Genomic DNA, 21,322 nt, shown 5'->3' on the forward strand with positions numbered 1-21,322 from the left:
GATGAAAATGAAGATTAAAGAGAATGTCACTTTTAATATAAGAATTTAACATTACCATGAATCACATATCAATAATAGGGCCATAGGCTTGATCATTAGGCTGCCCCAGTCAAAAATTATTTGTTTCTTTGAAAAAAATTGCATTTGGAATGTTAATGCCAAAAAAAATTGCAAAAAAGACTAGGGAGCTCCCCTAATCACTCCCTAAAAACCAAGGAGCATTTTTTTTAAAGGGAGCACGCTCCCAACTAGCTCCCGAGCTGATCGTGAATTGAGAGCAGGTTCGTTTTTTTTTTGGGGGGGGAGGGGCACTCCCTCGCAACCCTGGGGAAAGCAAGCATATCCAAGCAATGAGCTATCTCTCAAACTCACTTTCTTGTTGATTCTGTGCAAGGTGGAATTTGTGGACTATTCTTGCTTCATCTTGCATTCATTGTCGCTTAAATGATGACCGATTAATTTTCTACTCCTAGCTAGGATAACTTTGTGTTTCATATTGTATTTATATAACATATTAGGTGCATTTCAATCTATTTCATTAAACTAAAATTATGTCCAATCATGCCACCGTATTACAAGATTTTCCACTACAAGGAACTTGAGTAGGAAAAACTGGTGAAGTTAACGAGAGAAACTGGCCCCTATCAACATTTTGGCACTTAGCGAGCGGCCAAAAAGCTGACCGCATGGAGCCATTTCTTCAATATATCCATTAACTACTCATGGCTCTACTCCAAATTCCCATTTTAGAGGAAAATACTACTTTGCCGCTAATTAGACCATAACATGACAATCGCATTTGAGTATACCAAAATTTATGATTTTATATTGTGTGTGTTGGAGATCATCATGAAGATATAGTTTGTAGGTTTTTTCCTTTCACACTCAAAGAAAAAGCTAAGCCTCGATATAATGTCTTACCTATTGCATCAATACAAGGTCGGAAACAATTCAAAGAAGTTTTGAACATGCTTACCATTGTCAAAAACATGAAAAGAAAAGAGTTACAGTATTTGATGTTGAGGCATGTATTCGCACTTTTGTATACAGTTAGAGATATGACCAAGTTAAATGCTTTGTGTTCATGGCCTACGCATGGCACAAATATTCAAAAGTTCAAAGCAATGGCTATGAAAGTTATTAACCAACACATGAGTTGAGCACCTCATAGAGACTGTGGAGTGACTATTCATCGATTGTAGTGGATAAAAAAAATTCTCCTCATACTAGCCATAAACCTACCCACGTCACTTCTTGTTAGTTTTGAATCTCAACATTGCCCATGCACAAAAATTAACCTAGGATGACACAAAGGAATCCCATACACCTATAGAATGGGATCATATGCATTAAGTCCTCTCTTTTGTGTGTGGTTCCTGTTACCACTCAAACTAGCATGGGTCCTAGGAAGGGATCCTAAAAGGGCAACTACTAGGTCAAGGGAAACAATGGAGCGATAGCCCATTGTCACCTCAACTATGGCTCCTTGCTCTTTACGGACTTCACTGATGGGAGGAGACCCGATATGAAGGGAATCACCTAGATGAAATGGTCAATAGAGGGAGAAGAGTGATGCATAAAGAGGCATATTCACAAGAGAGGCTCAATATATGGCTTGCTTGCCCAAGATGCAATATGAAAGGCTCTCTAAGAAGGGCCAAGAGGGTCCTCGAAGCAAGTTCTTGAAAATGAGACTCCTTGAGGAGGAACCTAGTTCTAAAAACCCTTGTGAAGACTTGGTTTCCAAGTGGTCTTTGAAGAATTGTCTTCCAAAAGTTATGGGACCAAGTAGACCCCAGGTTAGGTCCAGGGGCTAAGGTTGAGCAACCAATGATGTGCTTGACCTAGCTAGGGAGGAGAAGGGGATCAATGAAAGGTAATACAATGATCCCAATGAGGTTACTAGCCTAAAGAAACCAAGGGCAAAATTCGGTTTCCGAACTAAGGCTTGGGATATCTCGAGATCCAACCATCAGAATCGCTCCAAATTTGGAGGACACCTAGGAGACTCACCAATGCAATAGATGCCAAGAGATCGAAATTTTTGAGTGGATGGTTTGCACAAAATTCGATGCCCTAGGAGACCCAATGGGGCTCGACCTAGAAAAGAGGAAGTTGAAGGGAAATATAAGCTTTAAGGTGATCACCAGAGGAGGACCAGTGCTTTGTCCTTTGGGAGAGATGGAGTCATGGAAGATTTTGAGCTTGGATTTATTTCCACTTGTTAAGGAGGCCTAAATGCAACTTCGCTAGGCTCTAGCGCTTAATGGAAGCAACTTCAGGGTCACTTATACTCATTGAGCAATATTTGGTGACTTATCAAGACAAATTCAACAAAATTGTCTCTAGGAACAATCACTCATTCAAACATGGCCCATACATGATACAACACCATTTAGAGATTCAATTTCCACAATTTCGTTACAAGAAAAACAGCGAATTAACCCTCAAATAGCGAAAATCCCAGCATCATGAATGCAGCAACGTAAATAACAATAATAGCATTGAAATAGTACTTACATGTAAGAAGAATATATCCAATCACCAAGATATGCCAATCATAGAAGCTCCAAGACAAAGAAGATTATCCAAACATCAAAATTCATCCATTGATCCCAAAAATCTCATCCTCAAAAGATAGCGAAAATCTCACAAGAAGATATGATCCAATCCAAGTGATGATGATAGAAATGAATCACCTCTCATCTATTTATACACTTCCTAATGAATTCGATTTGGCTAATTAGGCCTAATTTTGCCCCTAAAATAAAATAATGTGCATAACAACAAAACTTTTGGTGGCAAGCCCACCAAATAGCTCAATAATGTAGAGAAGCCTCTCAAGAGGGTCGAATGATCAACAAAGTGAATCGTTGGGCCTTTGAGGAGGCCTGATGAAGTCCAAGGGGTGCCATGATGAAGGAAAGGACTCCAAACATAGTGGACAAGGGGGTGGCCCCTTGTTATCCTATCAAGAACTTGTGGTGCTCCCAAGTGGGTGTAGGGGCACAAGGAAAACCCCATGGGTCTCCAAATGAATCAAATATGTTTGTAAACCATTTGTAAGGGCCAGAGTGATGATATAAACCCTCCATTTGCAGTGGGAGGCATCCTGGAACATCTGCCAAGTGTATGGTACAACTGTGGAGCCGTCTGGGCATGGTGGACTAGGTGCATCATCCTCGTCCAAAAGGTGGAACACGAGAAATCAATGAACACAGTTGGGGATCCATGAAATAATATCTGCTATGGTCGAGACCAGTGGCTCTCAACGCTCACCCCTATTAGTGCCTATGTTGCCCTCTAAAGAGCTAGGACCCTGTATAGGGAGACCAAGCCCTAAATGAAAACCCACCTACAATCCTGCATAAGATCGCGTTCCCTTGCCCTCCAATACAACAAATCATTAGAACGATCAAGTAATAATGCTTACAAGTTATGGGATCAATGGGGCACTTCATGGTGGCATGCCCTTCCATAGCGGGCTTTAGCAAGTATAAGTGTCTCCAAGCTCAAAAGGGGGTTAACCAAGGACCTTGTTGTCGCACAGATTGTCACGACAACGCTCAGACCAAGGGCTGTCACCCTGATCCCCGATCTCTCCGTTTAAGCCTGTCTCCCGCGGCTAAGGGGGTAGACCCTATAGGATGAATGAAGACCAACTGTGGACCAGTTGGGTTGGGAGACAAAACAAGGCGATTTAGCACTTGCTTGATTTTGGAAATTAATGTACCAGTGCCTTATGGAGTTAATGATTAAACGGTAGTTTATCGAAAGCTGCAGAAATATGAACTATGTAAAACAAACATTTATCATCAAATAACCCGAGCGATGTAAGATTTTCAACAAATACACAACGCCTTAACGATGATCCAGCAATTAAACTTAAAGAAAAATTAAATTCTTTAAATGATCATAAAATTTAAATGTTGATCAGTTACCACTCTCACATAGCTAACTTTAACTAAACATTTAAGTGCATTTAGCTATAGAGAAATGGAACATAAACACTGCAAAAGTCGCCAAAAATGAGATTTTCAATTTTTTATTAAGCTTTTTCAAAAAAAATTAAATATGTTTATATTTTTTTTATAAAATTTTAAGTCAAAACTAAAATCCTAAATAAAATAAAATCTAATCTAAACTAAAGTCTAAAAGGTTAAAAGAAAATTTTTAACTTTTTATGAATTTTTATTTTTATAAATTTTTTATATTTTAAATAGAATTCTAAGATTAAGATAAATCTAAAAACTTTTCTAATGCTTGCAAATATCATGTAAATACCTCTTCATCTATATGGGGTTTGGCCCTAACCCCACCCCCTAGTGCAGGTTGGCCCAACCAAGATGTAGAGTAGTATTTTGGCGTAAGGATATATGCCAAGCAATGTAGTGGAACATTAAGTTTATCCCACCGTATACACACATAATCGTGAATCAGTTTGTACAAGTTGGGATCATTGTTATGAACAATATCTTTTATTTGCCCCAACATGGTATCCATCTGCTCATACACCTCACCAATCATTGGTTTATTTGTATCTGCAAACTGACTCATGTGATAAATGGGCTTGGTGAAATCCAATACTTGCCTCACACGTGCCCAAAACATACCATCAAGAGCGACCTCCTCCACCTGTTCAAAACCTTGCCTGTCAGCTGCATTTGTAGCCCTTTCCTTTAATACCTGCCAGTGCAGACTTGATACCATGCTAGCCAATGACTCTCTTACCTTCAAAAGGTGCCTGAAGGTGAGGTAATAGCTACCAAATCTAGTCCTCGCAATTTTCAACAACTCCAATCTTGAGTGACTGCGGAAAAGGCCATGGGTATTGCTATGATTTGTAATAAATTTTATCATTTATTTGCCTTTCTTGTACAAATCACCAATCCATTTGTATTGTTTGTTTTTGTTCTTACCAATATCATGCATCAAAAGGTTCATTGTGTGAACCAAACACCCAGACCAAAATATGTTGGGGTATTTATCCTCAATAATTGCTCCCGTTGCCTTACAATTAGGAGCATTATTAGTGATGACTTGGACGACATTGTATGGCCCAATACGGTCAGTTGTTTCAAGTAATGGTTCTGCAATGTTGATGGCGCTCGTGAACTTGTCTGAGTAATCATATGCCGAAAGAAAGATGGCACCACTAACAGACACAACAAGAACATTTATCAATGGCTTGCCTTTTACATTTGTCCATCCATCAGATACAATGGACACCCCATGGTCAGTCCAAGAACTTGTCATTCTATTCAAAGAATGTGATATTTTTTCTTTTTCATGATCAAGTCCAACGGTTCTTGCCTTGTCATACCCAGGGCTCTTGTATCCTTTAGGGGCATCATTTATGGCAGAAACCATTTCGTGCCGATAAGGTGAGCGAAGAACATTGAATGGTATTCCACATGCATAGAAAAACCTGTAAACTTTTGAATCCACATCATTCCTACACCCTTCATCAAGGAAATCTGATATGGTTCTACGCCTTAAACCTGGTGACCCTTTGCCTCCATATCCACTGCCTTGGGAGGATGCTGAAGGAGTTCTTTATGCATGTGATTGTCAGCTTGGTTCAAAGAAACCCTTTGATTTTTTAGATTTGTATTGGGCTTCCTCCTCTTCCCTTATGTATTTGGCTCCATCTGCTGCTGACACACCTGTACAAGTTTTGCTTCCTATTTGTTTATCTCCATCCCATGGCATTTTCCCGCAGAGGTGTTTTCTGGCACGGGTGTATGAACCTGTGTAATTATTGTTGCAATGGGGTCAATGAAATTTAGTGGTTCCACCCCCTTTCCCTGTGTCAGCCCTGTTAACATATTTCCACAATGGGGTTTGGTTTTGTTTAGTTTTTTGAGCTGACTCATGTTCACTCTCCTCCAGCTCCTCCTCACCGGGGTTTTCATCAAATCCACTATGTCCCCTTTCTTCATCCCCTTCTTCATTTTCAATTTCAACCCTCCTTTTTCTACTCTCCAGCACCATAATAACCAAAAAGAAGAAAATGCCAAGAAATATAACCATGATGTTTGAAATTTGACGTTTTGAATCTGCAAAATTTTAAAAAATGGAATTGGAATGGGAATGGGAAATAGAGAAAAATTTATTTATTTATTTAGGAATTAGGAATAAACATTAAAAAAAAAATTGCTAGACACTCTATTCAATATTGTAGAGCCTACCTCTTTGGCATCCAATCTCCCCTTGCTCCTTGCTTTCTCTTGCTCTCTCACTCTCTTGCTCCTTGCTCTCTCTTGCTCTCTCCTTGCTCCTCACTCTCTCCTTGCTCTCTCTCACTCTCTCCTTGCTCCTCACTCTCACCCTCTCTCAATCTCCCTCTCTCAATCTTAATCTCACTCTCACTCTCACAATGATGAAATGAAACCCTCCCTCCCTCCCTCCCTCACTTTATTTCCAAAAAAACCAAATTTTTTCCGCCCAAATTTTTTTTCCCGTGCGGTCCGCTCCCGTCAGTCGCTCTCGGGTTATAAAAATTGCTCTCGGAGCGACGGGAGCAACGCTCCCTACTTCGCTCTGGAAATAGGAAGGGAGCGCAATTTTTTTTAACGGAAGCGCGCTCCCAACCCGCTCCCGAGTCACTCCCGCCCGGAGCGCAAATTGGGAGCAGGAGCGGGGGAGCGCTCCCCCGCAACACTGCTCAGGATTATATCAACTCCCTCTTAATCCCAGACTCCTTATAGAATGCTATAATTTCTTTGGATGTATATTCTCCTCCATTATCAGATCTTAATATCTTGATTCCTCTTTCTGTAAGGTTCTCCACTTCAGCTTTGAATTCTTGAAATTTTGTAAATACTTCGACCTTGGTTTTCATTAAGTAAACCCAAAGTTTTTCTTGAATGATCATCGATGAATGTAACATAATATAGATGACCTCCAAGCGATTTAGCAGTCATAGGCCCACATACATCAGAGTGAATGAGATCCAAGATTTCTTTTGACCATCAAGCACTGCTTCCAAATGGTCTCTTGGTATTCTTACCCAATGCACATCCCTTGCAGACTCCTTCATAATCTTCCTTTAGATCCGGAATTCCATCTACTATGGAACTTAGAGTTGGAAGGATTTTGAAATGTAGATGACCAAATCTTCTACGCCAAAGTTCACATGGGCTAATTTCAATTTGAACTAGGGCTTGGGCCATAGGAGATATTAGTCTATGGAGTCTTCCTTCTCAAATGCCAATGACTTTGGCTTGATCTATACTCGAGTCTTTACTCCATACAATGACCTTACCATCAATTAAAGCTACTCTATCACCCTTATCTTCTAGACTTGAAATGGAAAGTAAGTTATTGTCCAAACCTGGAACAAATAGGATGTTGTTGAGTTGAATGTTGCTTCCATCTTCCAGCTTTATGGAGGTTGATCCAATACCTTTCACGAGATATCTCTTGTTATCTCCAAGTTCCACTGAATAAGTGGATTTTCCTTTTGATAAAGTCTTCAATCAATTGGAATGGCCAGTCATGTGCCTTGATGCACCACTATCAATTACCCAAATGTCTTCATCTTGGAATGTGCCAGAGAGAGTTGAGAAGAGACCTTCATCTTTTTCTTTGATTGATACCTTCTTTGAAGAAGATAAGAAACTCCATGCTTCCTTGATACCTTTCTTGAGATGGCTTGCGATCTTCTTGATGAACTTCTTCACTGTAGAGGAGATCTTCATGATGCCCTTTGATAACCTTAGCTCTGATACCAAGTTGAGAATTCAATAGGGCAGTAAATATGTTAATTCTCTTTAATTTGATAATTGTTTGTGTTACCCTTTACCTTATTAGCTTTGTTTCTTATTATTATAGTGTGAGATACATCAAACAGCTAACAAAACAATAATAACAGTGACACAGTATGTAGGTTGCAAGCGAGGGCCAAAGCCCCTCCTCTTGAGGGGAAAACCCTTAAATCTCTTCTCTTCTTATAGATCCTTCAATTGATGAATACCATGACCAAGTGACTCAAACAAATACCCTCCAAGATCAAGATCAACTTGGCCTCCTATTGCAAGATCTGAAATTTTGTCTCCCGACAACTGCTGCAACTGTTGTTGCTCCTCAAGAAGACTTCGATCTTCTTCGTATGGCCTCCTTTCCCCTTCGCTTGCCTTTCCTTGAGACTTAGGGCTAGTGAGATACCCTAAGTGACCTTCACTTGACTTCCTTTCTCTCTTTCCTCCAAGATCGAACCAAAGATAGCCCCAGCGCAGAAACCCTAACTTCGATTTGCATGTGGGAGAGAGAGAACTAGCCCAAGCACTTCGACTTCCTTCGATTTCTTCTTCGTCCTTCTTCTTCGACCTCTTCTTGTCCTCTTCTTTGCATAGAAAGAGATGTGAGTGAGTGTGTCTAATGGAGGACGAGTTCCTCTATATATAGGCTTCTTCAAGGGTAGACGTGGCTCTTCATGTAGGCCGACTTGATAGCTTCTAGGTCGACTTGATCTTGGAGGGCATTTCGACACTTTAAAGACAAAAACAATTTTTTCTTTACAAGATACAATGTGCCCATGGGATCTTCAATATATGACAATGATCTTAAACCTAAGTTGCACTGAAACGGATACGGGAACGGATACGGATACGGGGTTTGAAACGGATACGACAAATTTTCAAAATATGAGGATACGATACGACAAGGAAACGGCATGCATATATATATATATATATATATATATATATATATATTTCATATTACCATTCATCTTTTAGAATCTAGAATCTAGAATCTATATCTAAAAATGCATAGTCATCGTCATGAATTCAACATAAACAAATCATCATCATCAATTCAGCATAAAAATTGTCATCATCATTAGTGATTATTATTATCATCATCATTAATAATGTAATCAGAAATGCAACAACCTTTGTGCTTTCGGGTCCAACTCCTTCAAAGAACGTGTCATGCATGGCAGATGATATCTATCTTCCTTGCATGACAATTAAAAGGCCCATGGGATCATTGGGATATTCCATCAAGACCTATCTGAACATTTCAATCTTCTCAATGTCAGCTTGGTCTTGTGACTATATGCAGGCACAAGATTGGCTAGAGAAGATTTGTTACATTGGAGGGATTATGAAATCAAAAGCAAAATCAATGACAATTAACAAAACCTTAACCAAAATGAAAATTAATCGCTCAAATAAATCTCTTTACGAAGACATTCATCAAACCCCTTTATTTGCATTTTTGAACATCTATCTTTTTCTTAGTAAGAATTTTTGATAAATATATGGAGTGTTGTTGTTTCTAAAGATTTAGAAAAGATTTTATGAGACTCTGTTTATAGTGAGTTTATTTGCAAATCTGATTTCTTCATTTTTATTATTTATTTATGGCTATGCAAATTTTCAAGCTTTTTAACATTTTAAGGGTGGATTCTGATCACAATTTTCGTGGATCCGTTTTACCGGAAACGGATCCAAAAAAATTTAAATCCCTTGGAAACGTATCCAATTCCAAATCTAAAGTTTCCGATTTTTTGAAACGGCACAAAAACGTTTTTACAGTGTTTCGGACAAGAATCGTATCCGTTTATGTATCGGAAACGGGGATCCGCGTTTCTGGGAAATTCTTCAGGAGTTTCCGGTAACTTAGTCTTAAACATAGGACAAACCCTAGAAGCACTCAATGGGTGCTTGACCTAAAATAAAAGAACTTGAGCATGAAAACCATGCTCGAATAATAATTTCTTTTCATTTTATAATTTACAATAATATATTTCATACTTATGAAGACCGAACCTAGTTACAAATTTTTTAACAAGGAGGATTTTTCTGAGGTTTGTGGAAGAGTTTGTCAAGTGAAGAAGCGCTGAGTTTCTCCCTACTAAGTCTGATATTTTGAACGTTGGTTATGTGCAAGAGAAAAAGAGGTGGTGCATCTCTGTCTAGGTCAAGTTGTTTTTGTGCTTTGGGAGAGGGCCGAAACCCCAATTTCCTTATGGCAGTGAGGTCGTAAGGCCTGTGAGGTTGATGGAAGGAAGGCAAGCTCCCTTAAGATCATATGCAGAGATAGGAGGGTTGCAGGCTGAGATAGGAGGGTCACAGTTGAAGATAAGAAGCTGCAAGGAGTCCATTTGAGGGCCAACAGGCCTCAAAATTTTTGTGGCACAGAGTCGAGTAATCACAAGCCTAGTTAGAGGCTAGCGAAGGGGTTTCTGATCTTGCTATAGGTGATCGCAGAGGGTTATTTATTGATACCTCTTTATCAAGAAGGATTGGACAGTTTGTTGAAGAGGTTAATGTATAGTGATCTTAATGGAGAAAGATTTTTGTGAGTAGTTGATGTTTTGACACTGAAAATACCTAGTATTTGAGGAAGAAAATACTTTGAAAGCAGCTAGTGGACAGAGGAGTATAAGGAGATATTTCTTTGTGGTCAAAGGAGGCAAACAACCTGCCAGATGTCAAGACAAATAAGGAATAGAAGGGTGGTATCAGGAAGTAATCCATGTGTATGAAAGCGTTGTATTAGCAAGTCATGTGTATTTGTTCTTTTCTTTTTAGGCAGATTTAGATCTAAAGAAGCAGATCGCAAGCCCTAGTTTTGTATACTAGTTGTACTAGTGATTGAGGGCCCTGATCCCTCGTATGGGAGCCCCATGATTCTTTTATTGATGGACTAATAAAAATAATTGAGTCACTAGGGAAGCGAGGCAAAAGCAATGTTGTTAAAAGCGCGATCGGGATTAAATCGGCGCCGGGAATAAAGCGGAAAAAATCGGCGAAAGCGGGAAAAAAGCGGAAAAAAGCGTTTGGCACAAAAATATTCATTTTTTTTCATTTTTTTTCAATTTTTTTAATATCTAAACCATCTACAACATAAAATAAATACATTGACACATAAATATGATAAAAAAACTAATATATAAGATGTTTAATATCATTTCTAGCGCTAAAATCACACATAACATTGAATCATGTCCTGAATAGTAAGTCCTGAGTCCCAACTCAGCCTCAAAATATCAACAAAAAATATGATAATGTATCTCATCATGTCATAATGTCATATATAATAAAATGAAAGTCTAATCCTATTGATTTCCTCTGCCCCTCTTGCGAGAAAATGGCACAACTTTCTCTTTCCCTCTAGATGTAGAAGCCGGTGCCTGTGGTGGTGGAAATGGCAGTGGAGTCTGACGTGCTCTAGAAGCTGAAGAACTAGTAGTAGCAGCTACAGGAGGCTGAGGTAGACGGAGACCACATCCTCTACTGGTGGTAGTGGTAGCCCGGGTAGGCAGTGTCACCTCCTCCTCCTGCTCCTCCTCCTCCACCTGCTCCTCCTCCTGCTCCTGCTCCTGCTCCTCCTGCTCCTCCTCCTCCTCCCCCTCATCCTGCACTAACCAATCATCAGTGGGATCCATGAGAGGCCTCTCGGTCTCAACCCTCCATTCAGCAGTGGTGTCAATCCCATCCAATGAGATGGCTTCCGTATCAGGTGTCCTCTCTAGTTGCCTCACCCACAATCGAAGATTGTAGTAGACATAGACCATGTCATTAAGTCTATGGGACTCCAACCTGTACAAAGTTCATGAAATAATAATTAATAATTAATATTATAAAAAAAATATTGTTTAAAATTTTAATGAATTCAAAAATTTATTTGGAAATTTGCAATATTTTAAATGTTTAAGTTGTAACCTATTGCGCTTCTTGTTGTGTATTTTTTCAAATACACTCCAATTGCGCTCACATCCTGAGGAGCTGCATGTTTGGCTGAGGATGCGTACGGCAAGCTTTTGCAAAAGGGGTACTCTGCCACCATACATCTTCCACCATGCGTCTACAACAAAATTACAAATAAAATTTTAAATAAACATAAGAAAAAAATGGAATTTGAAGAGACAATGAAATTTGAAACAAAGTTACAAAGTACAAACTAAAAAATACCTGGCATTTTAATCGTCCTATCAGTGACAGCCATCTCAAAGCCAAATGTGCCACCTGACATCTTATATGTCTCAATTTGTCTAGAGATCTCTATACGTTGTTCTGGAGATCTCACCATCTTCTGGACACAGGTTAATAATCCTTCCACGACCTCAGCATCAAAATCAAACCCACATGCATAAGAAAATGCAGGGTTCAGGAAAAGCCCAGCAGCATGAATGGGACGATGGAGTGTGTTGTTCCATCGCTCATCAATCACTGCCCATAGAAGGAGTTGTCTCTGAAACCCATCATCTCCCTTATCATCATAGTAGGACCGAATGGCTTCTTTGGCCCTGTCCATGGCTTCATACAAATAGCCCATTGCGGGCTTCTCACCATCAACCAACCGAAGAACCTTTACCAAAGGTTCAGTAACAGCGCACACCTCCTGCACTCCCGACCAGAAGTCTTCCTGGTATGAAACTAGTCTGCACACGGCCTCTCCTTCTGGTTTGCGGCTCATTGACGAAGCACACCACTTCTCTGAAAGAAACATTCTCTTCAAATCCCACATAGAATTCAAGAGGGATTGAAGAGATATGAAACTCGTCGCAAACCGTGTAATGGCGGGGCGCACCAACTCTTTGTTGTTGGTGCATTTTCTCATCAAGTTAAGCACAGATGTGTGATTGTAAATAAATTTTGTGATGCTTTTTGATGAGTCAACAATATCTTTGACAAAGGGAATTTTCCCTATGTCCTCTAACATCAAATCAATACAATGGGCAGCACAAGGTGTCCAAAATAAAGTAGGATGCCTGTCCATAAGCATTCTACCAGCAGCAACATAATTTGCAGCATTGTCCGTTATGACTTGGACAACATTTTCTGCACCCACCTCCAAAATAAACACATCCAGCAAATCACATAAAATTCTTGCATCTTTGATTTGATGAGTTGCATCAATAGATTTGATAAACATAGTCCCCTTGGGACAACTAACCAAGAAGTTTATAAGGGTTCTCCCCTTTTGGTCAGTCCAACCATCTGACATAACAGTGCATCCTGTTTGTGCCCATGATGCCCTAAAATCCTCCAATCTTTGGGTGCAGTCACGCTTTTCCTCTTGAAGAATCCGGCCTCTGAAATCATGAAGAGAAGGGATTTTGTACCCCGGGCCAACACTGGCAATAGCATCAACAGTAGGTTGGAAAAATGGATTATTCCTTACAATGCTGAAAGGAATATCACTCCAGAGGAGAAATTTTGCCATCAACCTATCAGCTTGTTCTTTTTCAGTTCTTTTTAGCATTGAACCGATAGTTGGTTGTGAACCAGGTGTGGTTCGAGGAACAAAAAATGATGATGCAGCTACCGGATTGACTGACGCTGCAGTAGAACCAGTGCCACTTGGCCCACTTCCTTCAGCTGACCTTTTTAGTTGCCTTTTGAGTTCTTCTTTGGCCTCTCTAGTGTGCTCTAATTCTCCCAATGCTCTCATGGCTCTTTGGATAATTTCAGGATTTGTATTTATACAGGGCCCCACATCACGTCCAGGGATTTGTGCAAAGTGGAACTTCAACCTGTACACCCCCCCGCTTATCTCCTTTCCACACAACTTGCAAAACAAGTTTTGTCTATCATTCGGAGCTTTAGGTTCACCATATTCCCAGAAAGGATCCAATTTCCTTGGCATGTTTGTTTTTGAATTTTGAATTTGCAAACCTATGGAAAAATAAGGATTAGGAAATAGGAATTTAGGATTACATAATAAAAATTACAATTTAGCATTTACAAAATTACAAGTTAATTATTTCCAAAATCCCAATTTCCAAACCCAAGTTACCCAACCAAATGCCAATGGCAAATGCCAAAAAACAATGAAAATTCAAAAAACATAAACAATGTTTAAAAAAAATGAAAAAATAAAAATAAAAAATTGGTTCTCATAGTCATAACAAATTACCCATCCCAAATCAATGAAAAATTACAAAAAATTCTTTAAAAACAATGAAAAACAAAGTTTTTAAAGAAGCAAAACAAAAAAAAATTAATCTACATACCGTTTTTATGGACAAATTGGTGATCTTGTCTTGGATTTCTCCTAAAAACACTTGGATTCGCTCCCAAAGTCGACCCAAACCCTTCAGCTCTTCTCCTTCAGCTCTTCTCCTCCTCCTCCGCGCGACGACAGTCAAATGACATAAAAAAAAATCATTTTTCCCTATTAAAAGCCCGCTGCCCGCTGCCCGCGCCCTCGGCGATTTTTTCGGAAAAAATCGTTATTAAAAAAATCCGGCGATTTTTTGGGATAAAAATCGCGTTTTATGCGGAAAGGTGAAAAAATCGCGATTTTTTGAAAAAATCGCGATTTTAACAACACTTGGCAAAAGACATTTTTTTATCGTCGATCAATCGGAAATCTTCCCTCTTATAGCAAAATTTATCAACCTAGTGCAAAGCCTCACTACATGACCTAGAAAAGGTGCAACAAATGGGAGTGTCACCATTGTTACCTGAGTAACTACTCCCCTCTCTTTAGTGATCCAACACAATGGAGGCTTCCCTAGTAGGCCCTAGAAATCCAGTAACCCAAGGATCTTAAACTAAGTGTCTCCTAAGGATCCTACAACGCAAATCTATTAGGAGACTGTAAAGGAAATTGGGGTTTGAGGTGGATGAAGAGATAAATTACAGATTTGGATTCAAACGAGCTATGGGTCAACCTAAAGGCTATTGTTGGCCTAAAGAGTCTCAAATAGATTTCCCAAATACACCAAACCAAAAGAGTATTCTAGGCTACTATATAGTATACACGAGGGCTTTAAACCAGTGTTTTAAAAGCCGACTGGCTCGGAACCGACTCGGCCAAGTTGGTCCAAGCTGGTAAAAAAATTTGCGACTCGGCCGTCGAACCGGTTCGATCGACCGAGTCATGGCATGACTCAGTCGGGTTAGTCTTAACTCGGCCGACTCGGCCAAGCCCGTATCAACTCAGCCGGGTCACTTCATGCAGCCAATAAACCCCAAAAACGCAATTTTTTTTTATTTTTTTATGTTTTTTCTGAGTGTGGGAGAATCCAAATGGTTTTATTAATTGGTTTTTTGGTTTTTAGCGTCCATTCCCCTCTCCTAGTATTGATATGCTATTCAAATTTCATGGTAATGTTAAATTCTTAAAGTAAAAGTGACATTCTCCTTACTCTTCATTTTCATCCTTTTACTTAAATTTTTAACATTACCATGAAATGAGTCAGGATGTTTGAGAGTGGTTCCGGCCTCATTGGATTTCATATGGAGAAAGTAGAATTTTAGATTTCATTCAAAATCCAATAGACTTATCAATGTTTCAGGATTTCACAATTGGGGGATTGCAATGTTTCCATTGAATTTTGTCATGTATTAGGGTATGGAACTCATATTTAATCAAGAGCACCAATCCCTCTATGTACCTTGATGTTAGTGACATTGGTTGTCGAACTCCTCCGGGATTCGCTCCCAAACCGGGAGCTTCTGAAAATGTCGCTCCCGCTCCCGTTTTCGCTCTCACTCCCCACTTTCGCTCCCGCTCCCAAGTAACACTGAGCCAGATGATGTTGGCAACTCTAGCAGTAGCTAGTAGTACTGGTCACAGACTTTTGTTGTAGAGGCCATTTATAGCCTCCTTGGTTATGTGTTTTTGTTTTGATCTCTATATCATCATCGTGTATGTATTGGACAGTGCACTGGGTGCCATTTTGATATAATGGATATATTCATGAGCCTACTTTGATCATATGTTGTCTTCTATCTATATTCTAATGCTGTGTGTTTGGAAACATAAATGAAAATCTTTAAAATTATGTGTTTTTATAAAAAATAAATATTTAATGTATTTTTTACAACGACCGAGTCATTGAAATCGAGCCGGCCGAGTCGATACCGAGTCAGAGTCGGAGTCGGAGTCGACCCTCGGCCGAGTCGGAGTCGAAGTCGGAGTTTTAAAACATTGCTTTAAACTAGCAAATTGCACCAAAACAAAAGTTTGTAATAGCAGAAATTTAACCATGGAAATAGTGAATAAATTATATGATATGAAAGCTAAATTTGCAAGTAAAACAGGAACAAAGCTACAACAATTTTGGATGGTTAACAAGGCACAAAACAAATAAAACCTTGACGCCAACCCTGGAAAATGGTTAAAAATGCATGAAAAACTTTAATTTCGCTTCTCTAATGCACCTTGAGACAATGTATAATCCTAGGGCATACCTCAATAAGTCATTGATTGCTGAAAATATAAGATTTTTTCGTAATTTTACCCCAATTTACCATGAAATAAAAAGAAAAACAACTTTGTATATTTTAAAAGAATGCCACAAGAAAGATGGAATAATGCCTTCTCAATCTAAGGCATATGGAGTCTAAGATATAAAAAATTGTAGGGTTTCCTTGCAGTGATACTAAACCCAAACAAACTAGGTTTGATAAACTAACTTACCCTAGGGCCTTGAGATTTACGTTCTCAACTTTCTAACCTATCTTTATTCATCAAATACTTGGAGGAAGGGTTTAGCTCAAAGAGGGACAATGAAGCAAATACCAAATAAACTAGCTTGGCATAGGAACAATCATCACATGGACCATAATACCAAGATAAAGAAAATAAACTTACTTCATCATGCAACATCCAAAATCCACCATAAGCATCCATGAAAAGAGATCACGTCACATCACAATTCCACCCAAGAGAATCCGCTCAACTAGGCCTCCTTAGCGCACAAAAGAGAAGAATCATTGATCAAGAGAATGTATGATCCATGTGTCACAATCAACAATGAGGTAAATCGTTGTGTTGTTTATACTAGCGTAACCAAGCGATTTAACTCAAAATCAGGCTAGGTCCCAAAGGTAGCGTCTAAAATGAAATAATATGAAAAATAACCTCAATAAAGCCACACATGTGAGCAAAAAAGGGTTCAAGGGTGACATCATCATCCAAAAGTTATGTCTCTCTATGAAAAGGGGCAATGAATAGTTCAAGAGGTATATATCATCCCATATGTCATGTCTCTCCATCCAAAGGAGGTGCCTCATCACCAAAATAACCCTCTCAAATCTTATGTCATCATCCAATAGCTCATGTCACTATCAAATGCAATTTAGGATGGTACAATCATGCTGGTGCATGATGTCATTGTTGAAATTTCTGAATCTAACACATCAGAAATCCCTACTGCATTATCTGGTTTATTTCACCTACTTGTTTATTCCTTAACAAGTTATTTATTCATATAAATACTGAAAATAAATACAAGTGCAGCCTTAACTCACATACAGATCAACAACTGAAATACTAGACAAACACACAAGGGACACCATTAATTTTTGACAATTGTCCCCAGAAAAACCCAATGCGGGAAAACTGGTGCACCAAATCTAAGGGTTTATTATTATGCAGATTTCTTGAATATAACTAGGGTGTCGAACTGGCTCACCCAACAGATATTTTTACACGGTAATAATAACTCTTCTAAGAGACAGATATTCAGCTTCTCAGCGCTAGTTAGCCCCACGAAAATCCTTATGGCACTTCTCCAAGGCTCTGCACCAGCCCTGCTAGCCTCTACGTAGCTCCTAAACCCTCTGTGTCAGCCTTCTGGCTCTATGCGTCAGCCCTCTGGCCTTCTGCATCACCCACGCAGGCCACTCAGCGTATGCATGGCTCCTGCTGCCTCTGCATGGCTCCTGTTGTCTCTGCGTAGCACTGGCTACCTCTGCGTCAACCTCTTCAGTCACTGTGTTGACCCTCAGGCACTGTCTCTACCTCTCTGCTATGTACTCACTGCCCCTCGCTACAACGAATCGCTTGTTCGAATTTTCTCAGCAAGCCCCGCTCCAGAAAATCGAACTGACTGATCAATCTTGGTGTATCTCCAACTGACCCTCAAGCCTCCTCTTATACTTTTCCTGTTGAGTCTTCAACGGCCAAGATTAAGTCTCTAATCAATGGCTAAGATTAGATTTGGCTTGATCCATGTCATTTAGAACATTCTCACCCAGTTTTATATTAATGCCCATTAATATTTTAATTTTCCTAAGTTTAGACTTAGGAACCCCATTAAAAATATTAATTATTTTAATATCTCTCTAACCGGGTGGAATTTCCCCAAACCATTTCTGGGTCTTGGAGATCTCATGTGCTTTAGCCTCTCCACCAATTTTCATGGCTAGAGCACATCTGATGCTACCACAAATCAACAGTTATCAAGGTAGACAGTGCACCTATGTAAGATACCCCCCCCAACCAGAATATCACAAAATCCCCCTTAAAATTTGTAAGTTTGTTTGAGTTGGTCACTCTGGAGTTTTGTCAAATAGTTTGTATGCATATGGTTGTAGGGGTATTCCTTTGTATTTTATGAAAATAAATGAACACATTACCACATTTACACCATGAAAATACTTCAAAACAGTAATATATAAATTATACTAAACTCGGAAATGGTATATACACCTGATATTAGTTTGCTTCAGTAATATTAAGAAGAGATGTGAAGATGGATGGCAGTCAACTTTAGTCAAATACTTAGGTTGTAGGATAACACATCGGAAAATGAATCTGGAAACTCACCGTTCAAAGATTTGGAACCCAGCCCCTCTGACTATAAAATTACCCTCCCAAACAGTGAATACAAACCCAAAATAATGCTCCTAAGCAAGCAAATCCACCTCTGGTATTTCAAGCAACAATAACCTCTACAAATATGTTCCACGACCACCAAAAAATAGGACAGAACTCGAGTTCCAAAAGGAGAAAGTTCTAGGTCTGCAAATGAATGTTCTCAACCGCCTTTATGATGCTTCTTAGCCCCTCCAATAATAGTCCTCTCATCATGGCAATTAGGTGAAGCCCTCGGCCCTCTTAAATGACTAAACTTGACCCTCTTAAATGACTAAACTTGACCCTCTTTAAATGAAGATACTCAATGCCACAAATAGACTTTGGAACTCGACTTCTTTTATCAGTTCAACCCCTTCAGGAATGACAGCAATGAACTTCATTCTCTTATTCAATCTCAGCCAGTAACAACAAAGATGACTCGACCCCTTTTATAAGTGAACTCGTCCAGCAAGAGAAGGTGTTGGAGAATGTAGTAGGGCAACTATTAATTCAAAATCTCCTTAACCTTAATAATTGTTTGTGAAATTTAGTTATCTTGTTGTGTTTCCTTATTAGATCTTTTCATCAAACCATTATCAAAAGCAAGAACAATAGACAATGGACACGAGATACAAGCTCCAAGCTAGAGCAAAACACCTCCAAGGGGAAAACCAAGAAAAAATCTCTTCTCTTCTTATAGAATCTGCTTCAAATGAGAAAACTAAGACCCAAAACCCTAGACCAAGTCCTCCAAGCACCATGTCAGCCCTCCAACAAAGCCATTGCAATTAGTCAAAGTTTTCCAAAGTCAACAAGAGTCAATGTCCTTCAAACCAACCCTATTCCAGCAACTCCTTCTGCAACTCGAATCTACAACTCGATCTGCAACTCTTCGGTCTTGTAGTATCACAAAAACCCTAGTTCACTTCGCACATGTGAGAAGAAAAGTCCTAATTTTAGTATTTTTCCTTCGCTAAGGTTTCTTCCTTTGCTTCTAGTCTTTTTGGCTTCAAATCTTAACTGTCTTGCACAAAGTTTCATCCCTGCAACTAGATCTGAAATTTCGGGGTTTGTAGCAATACCATAAACCCTAACCTTCGCATGTCTAAGAGAATAAGGCCCGAACACAGACTTCCTTGACTCCTTCTTGCTTCCTTGATCTTCACTCTAGCTCTTCCTTGTTCCTTGCCTCAGATTGAACTTATTTCTTGGGAGATCGAATTGGTGTCTAAATAAGGTTGACTCTACTTCTCTTTATAGGCTTTTCATGAGGTTGAATACCCTCCTTTAGGCCGACTTGTCACTTCCAAGGCGGACTTGTTCTTGGAGGCTCATAGGACTTTCCAGACACAAAATCGATATCTTATACATGTTACAACTTACCCAATAGGGTCTTACACAATTGACAAGGACTTTATTGACTCAAGAAAAAAATGTTTTGATATGACAAACCCCAGAAGCATGAAGAACATGCTTGACCTAGATGACCATCAAAATGGAGCATGAAACCCATGCTTAAAATAATATTTTTCTTTCTTCTTTTTCTTATAAAATAAGATATAAATAATGATTTGAGTACATTGACAATTATGAAGACCAAAACTAGTTACATCTTCCAATAGAAGGGACTTCAACCTCCTAGATAAATGCCTCTCATCCTACAAGAATAGGAGGAATACCAAAGGATAATATATAAAATCAACTAATAACACCTTTAAAACTTACTCCATCTCTGCCATTGTCTACTTTTCCATCAACAATGAAGCCCAATGTCGAAATTTGGGTGGTTCTACTCCAATACTAGCTCGGGTGTATAGTTTCAACACTGAAACCAGCAACCAAAATGAGGATTCCCAAAAACCCTAGTCTCTTTCTCAAGAGCTCTCCAAAATTCTATTTCTCAAGTGAACAAATGCAAGAATGAGGAGAGACTCCTCATTTTCCCCTTTTTATAACTCACTTGACTCTTTTGCCACCTTTTTACCTTTTATTTTAATAAAATCATTTTAGTGGGTTTTCTCACTTTATAATTTAAAAATGACTTTTCATTAACCTAGGACTCAAGCCCCATTTTCCCCCTCTAGCTTTTATAAGGTTTTCTCCTAAGCGAAATGTTTCCCTTGATTAATTTTCTTGTCCTAGCCTACGGGAACTTAGTTAGGCTAACGGACTAATCCCTTTATTAATTTTCTTGTCCTAGCCTACGGGAACTTAGGCTAACGGACTAATCCCTTTATGTCTCCTAAGTGGATGGTCACATTACAACCTACCCCTCCAAAGGGGTCCCAGGTGCTCAACATCATCAATCACCATCAATAGGAGAGCGACATCCATCAGGAAGGTACAATACCAGCCTAGGGGCATCATGTCATCTCTAGGTGCACCTACTCTCCAAGCCAACACCAAGGTCCTGAGGCTAGAGGAGGGTCTCATCGTCGTGTCAAATCATTATCAAGGTCAGCACTCTTCCACATTACCCCAAAGTCCTCCATCAAGTGTCGTGCATCGTCACGGAATGTGGCTAGACATCCTCAACAAGATGTTGGAAAAGCAACACATCATCCCTCAAGGGATCCTAGAAACAACTGGAAGAATCATCTAGTAAATACTCAAAGAATCAAGTGATATCAACCTCATTGGTACAAGAACTATAAGAGCATTAGCGTGGACCATATTTAATGTCAAAGCCACCAAAGTACTTCACACAAGTCTTCACGTGTCTTACTAGCTTATGATCATATACAAGTTACCATACTTGGGAATGAAAGGG

The 21,322-nt window shown here is 39.3% G+C and overlaps 2 protein-coding genes across 2 annotated transcripts in view; both read right to left on the reverse strand.

The window, feature by feature from the left end:
• Positions 1-21,322, reverse strand: part of LOC149262401 (ubiquitin carboxyl-terminal hydrolase 6-like) — a 315,784-nt gene that overhangs the window by 63,803 nt on the left and 230,659 nt on the right. The gene's annotated exons all lie outside the window — the stretch shown is intronic.
• On the reverse strand, positions 11,380-12,432 carry LOC149262402 (uncharacterized). The gene is made up of 2 exons (XM_089434181.1): positions 11,679-12,432; positions 11,380-11,555 (listed from the first exon to the last, which is right to left on the reverse strand). Exon 1 carries the CDS (start codon positions 12,430-12,432, stop codon positions 11,917-11,919), a length of 516 nt encoding a protein of 171 aa, XP_089290307.1. The 3' UTR covers positions 11,380-11,555; positions 11,679-11,916.

The sequence above is a fragment of the Pinus tabuliformis genome, chromosome 6 (genome assembly GCF_031772625.1).
Source record: "Pinus tabuliformis cultivar Carrire ecotype Pingquan chromosome 6, CPIR1, whole genome shotgun sequence".
NCBI lineage: Eukaryota > Viridiplantae > Streptophyta > Pinopsida > Pinales > Pinaceae > Pinus > Pinus tabuliformis.

Coding starts and splice junctions, on each gene's coding strand:
- LOC149262402 (XM_089434181.1), bottom strand. CDS start 12,432: ATGAGCCGCAAACCAGAAGGAGAGGCCGTGTGCAGACTAGTTTCATAC.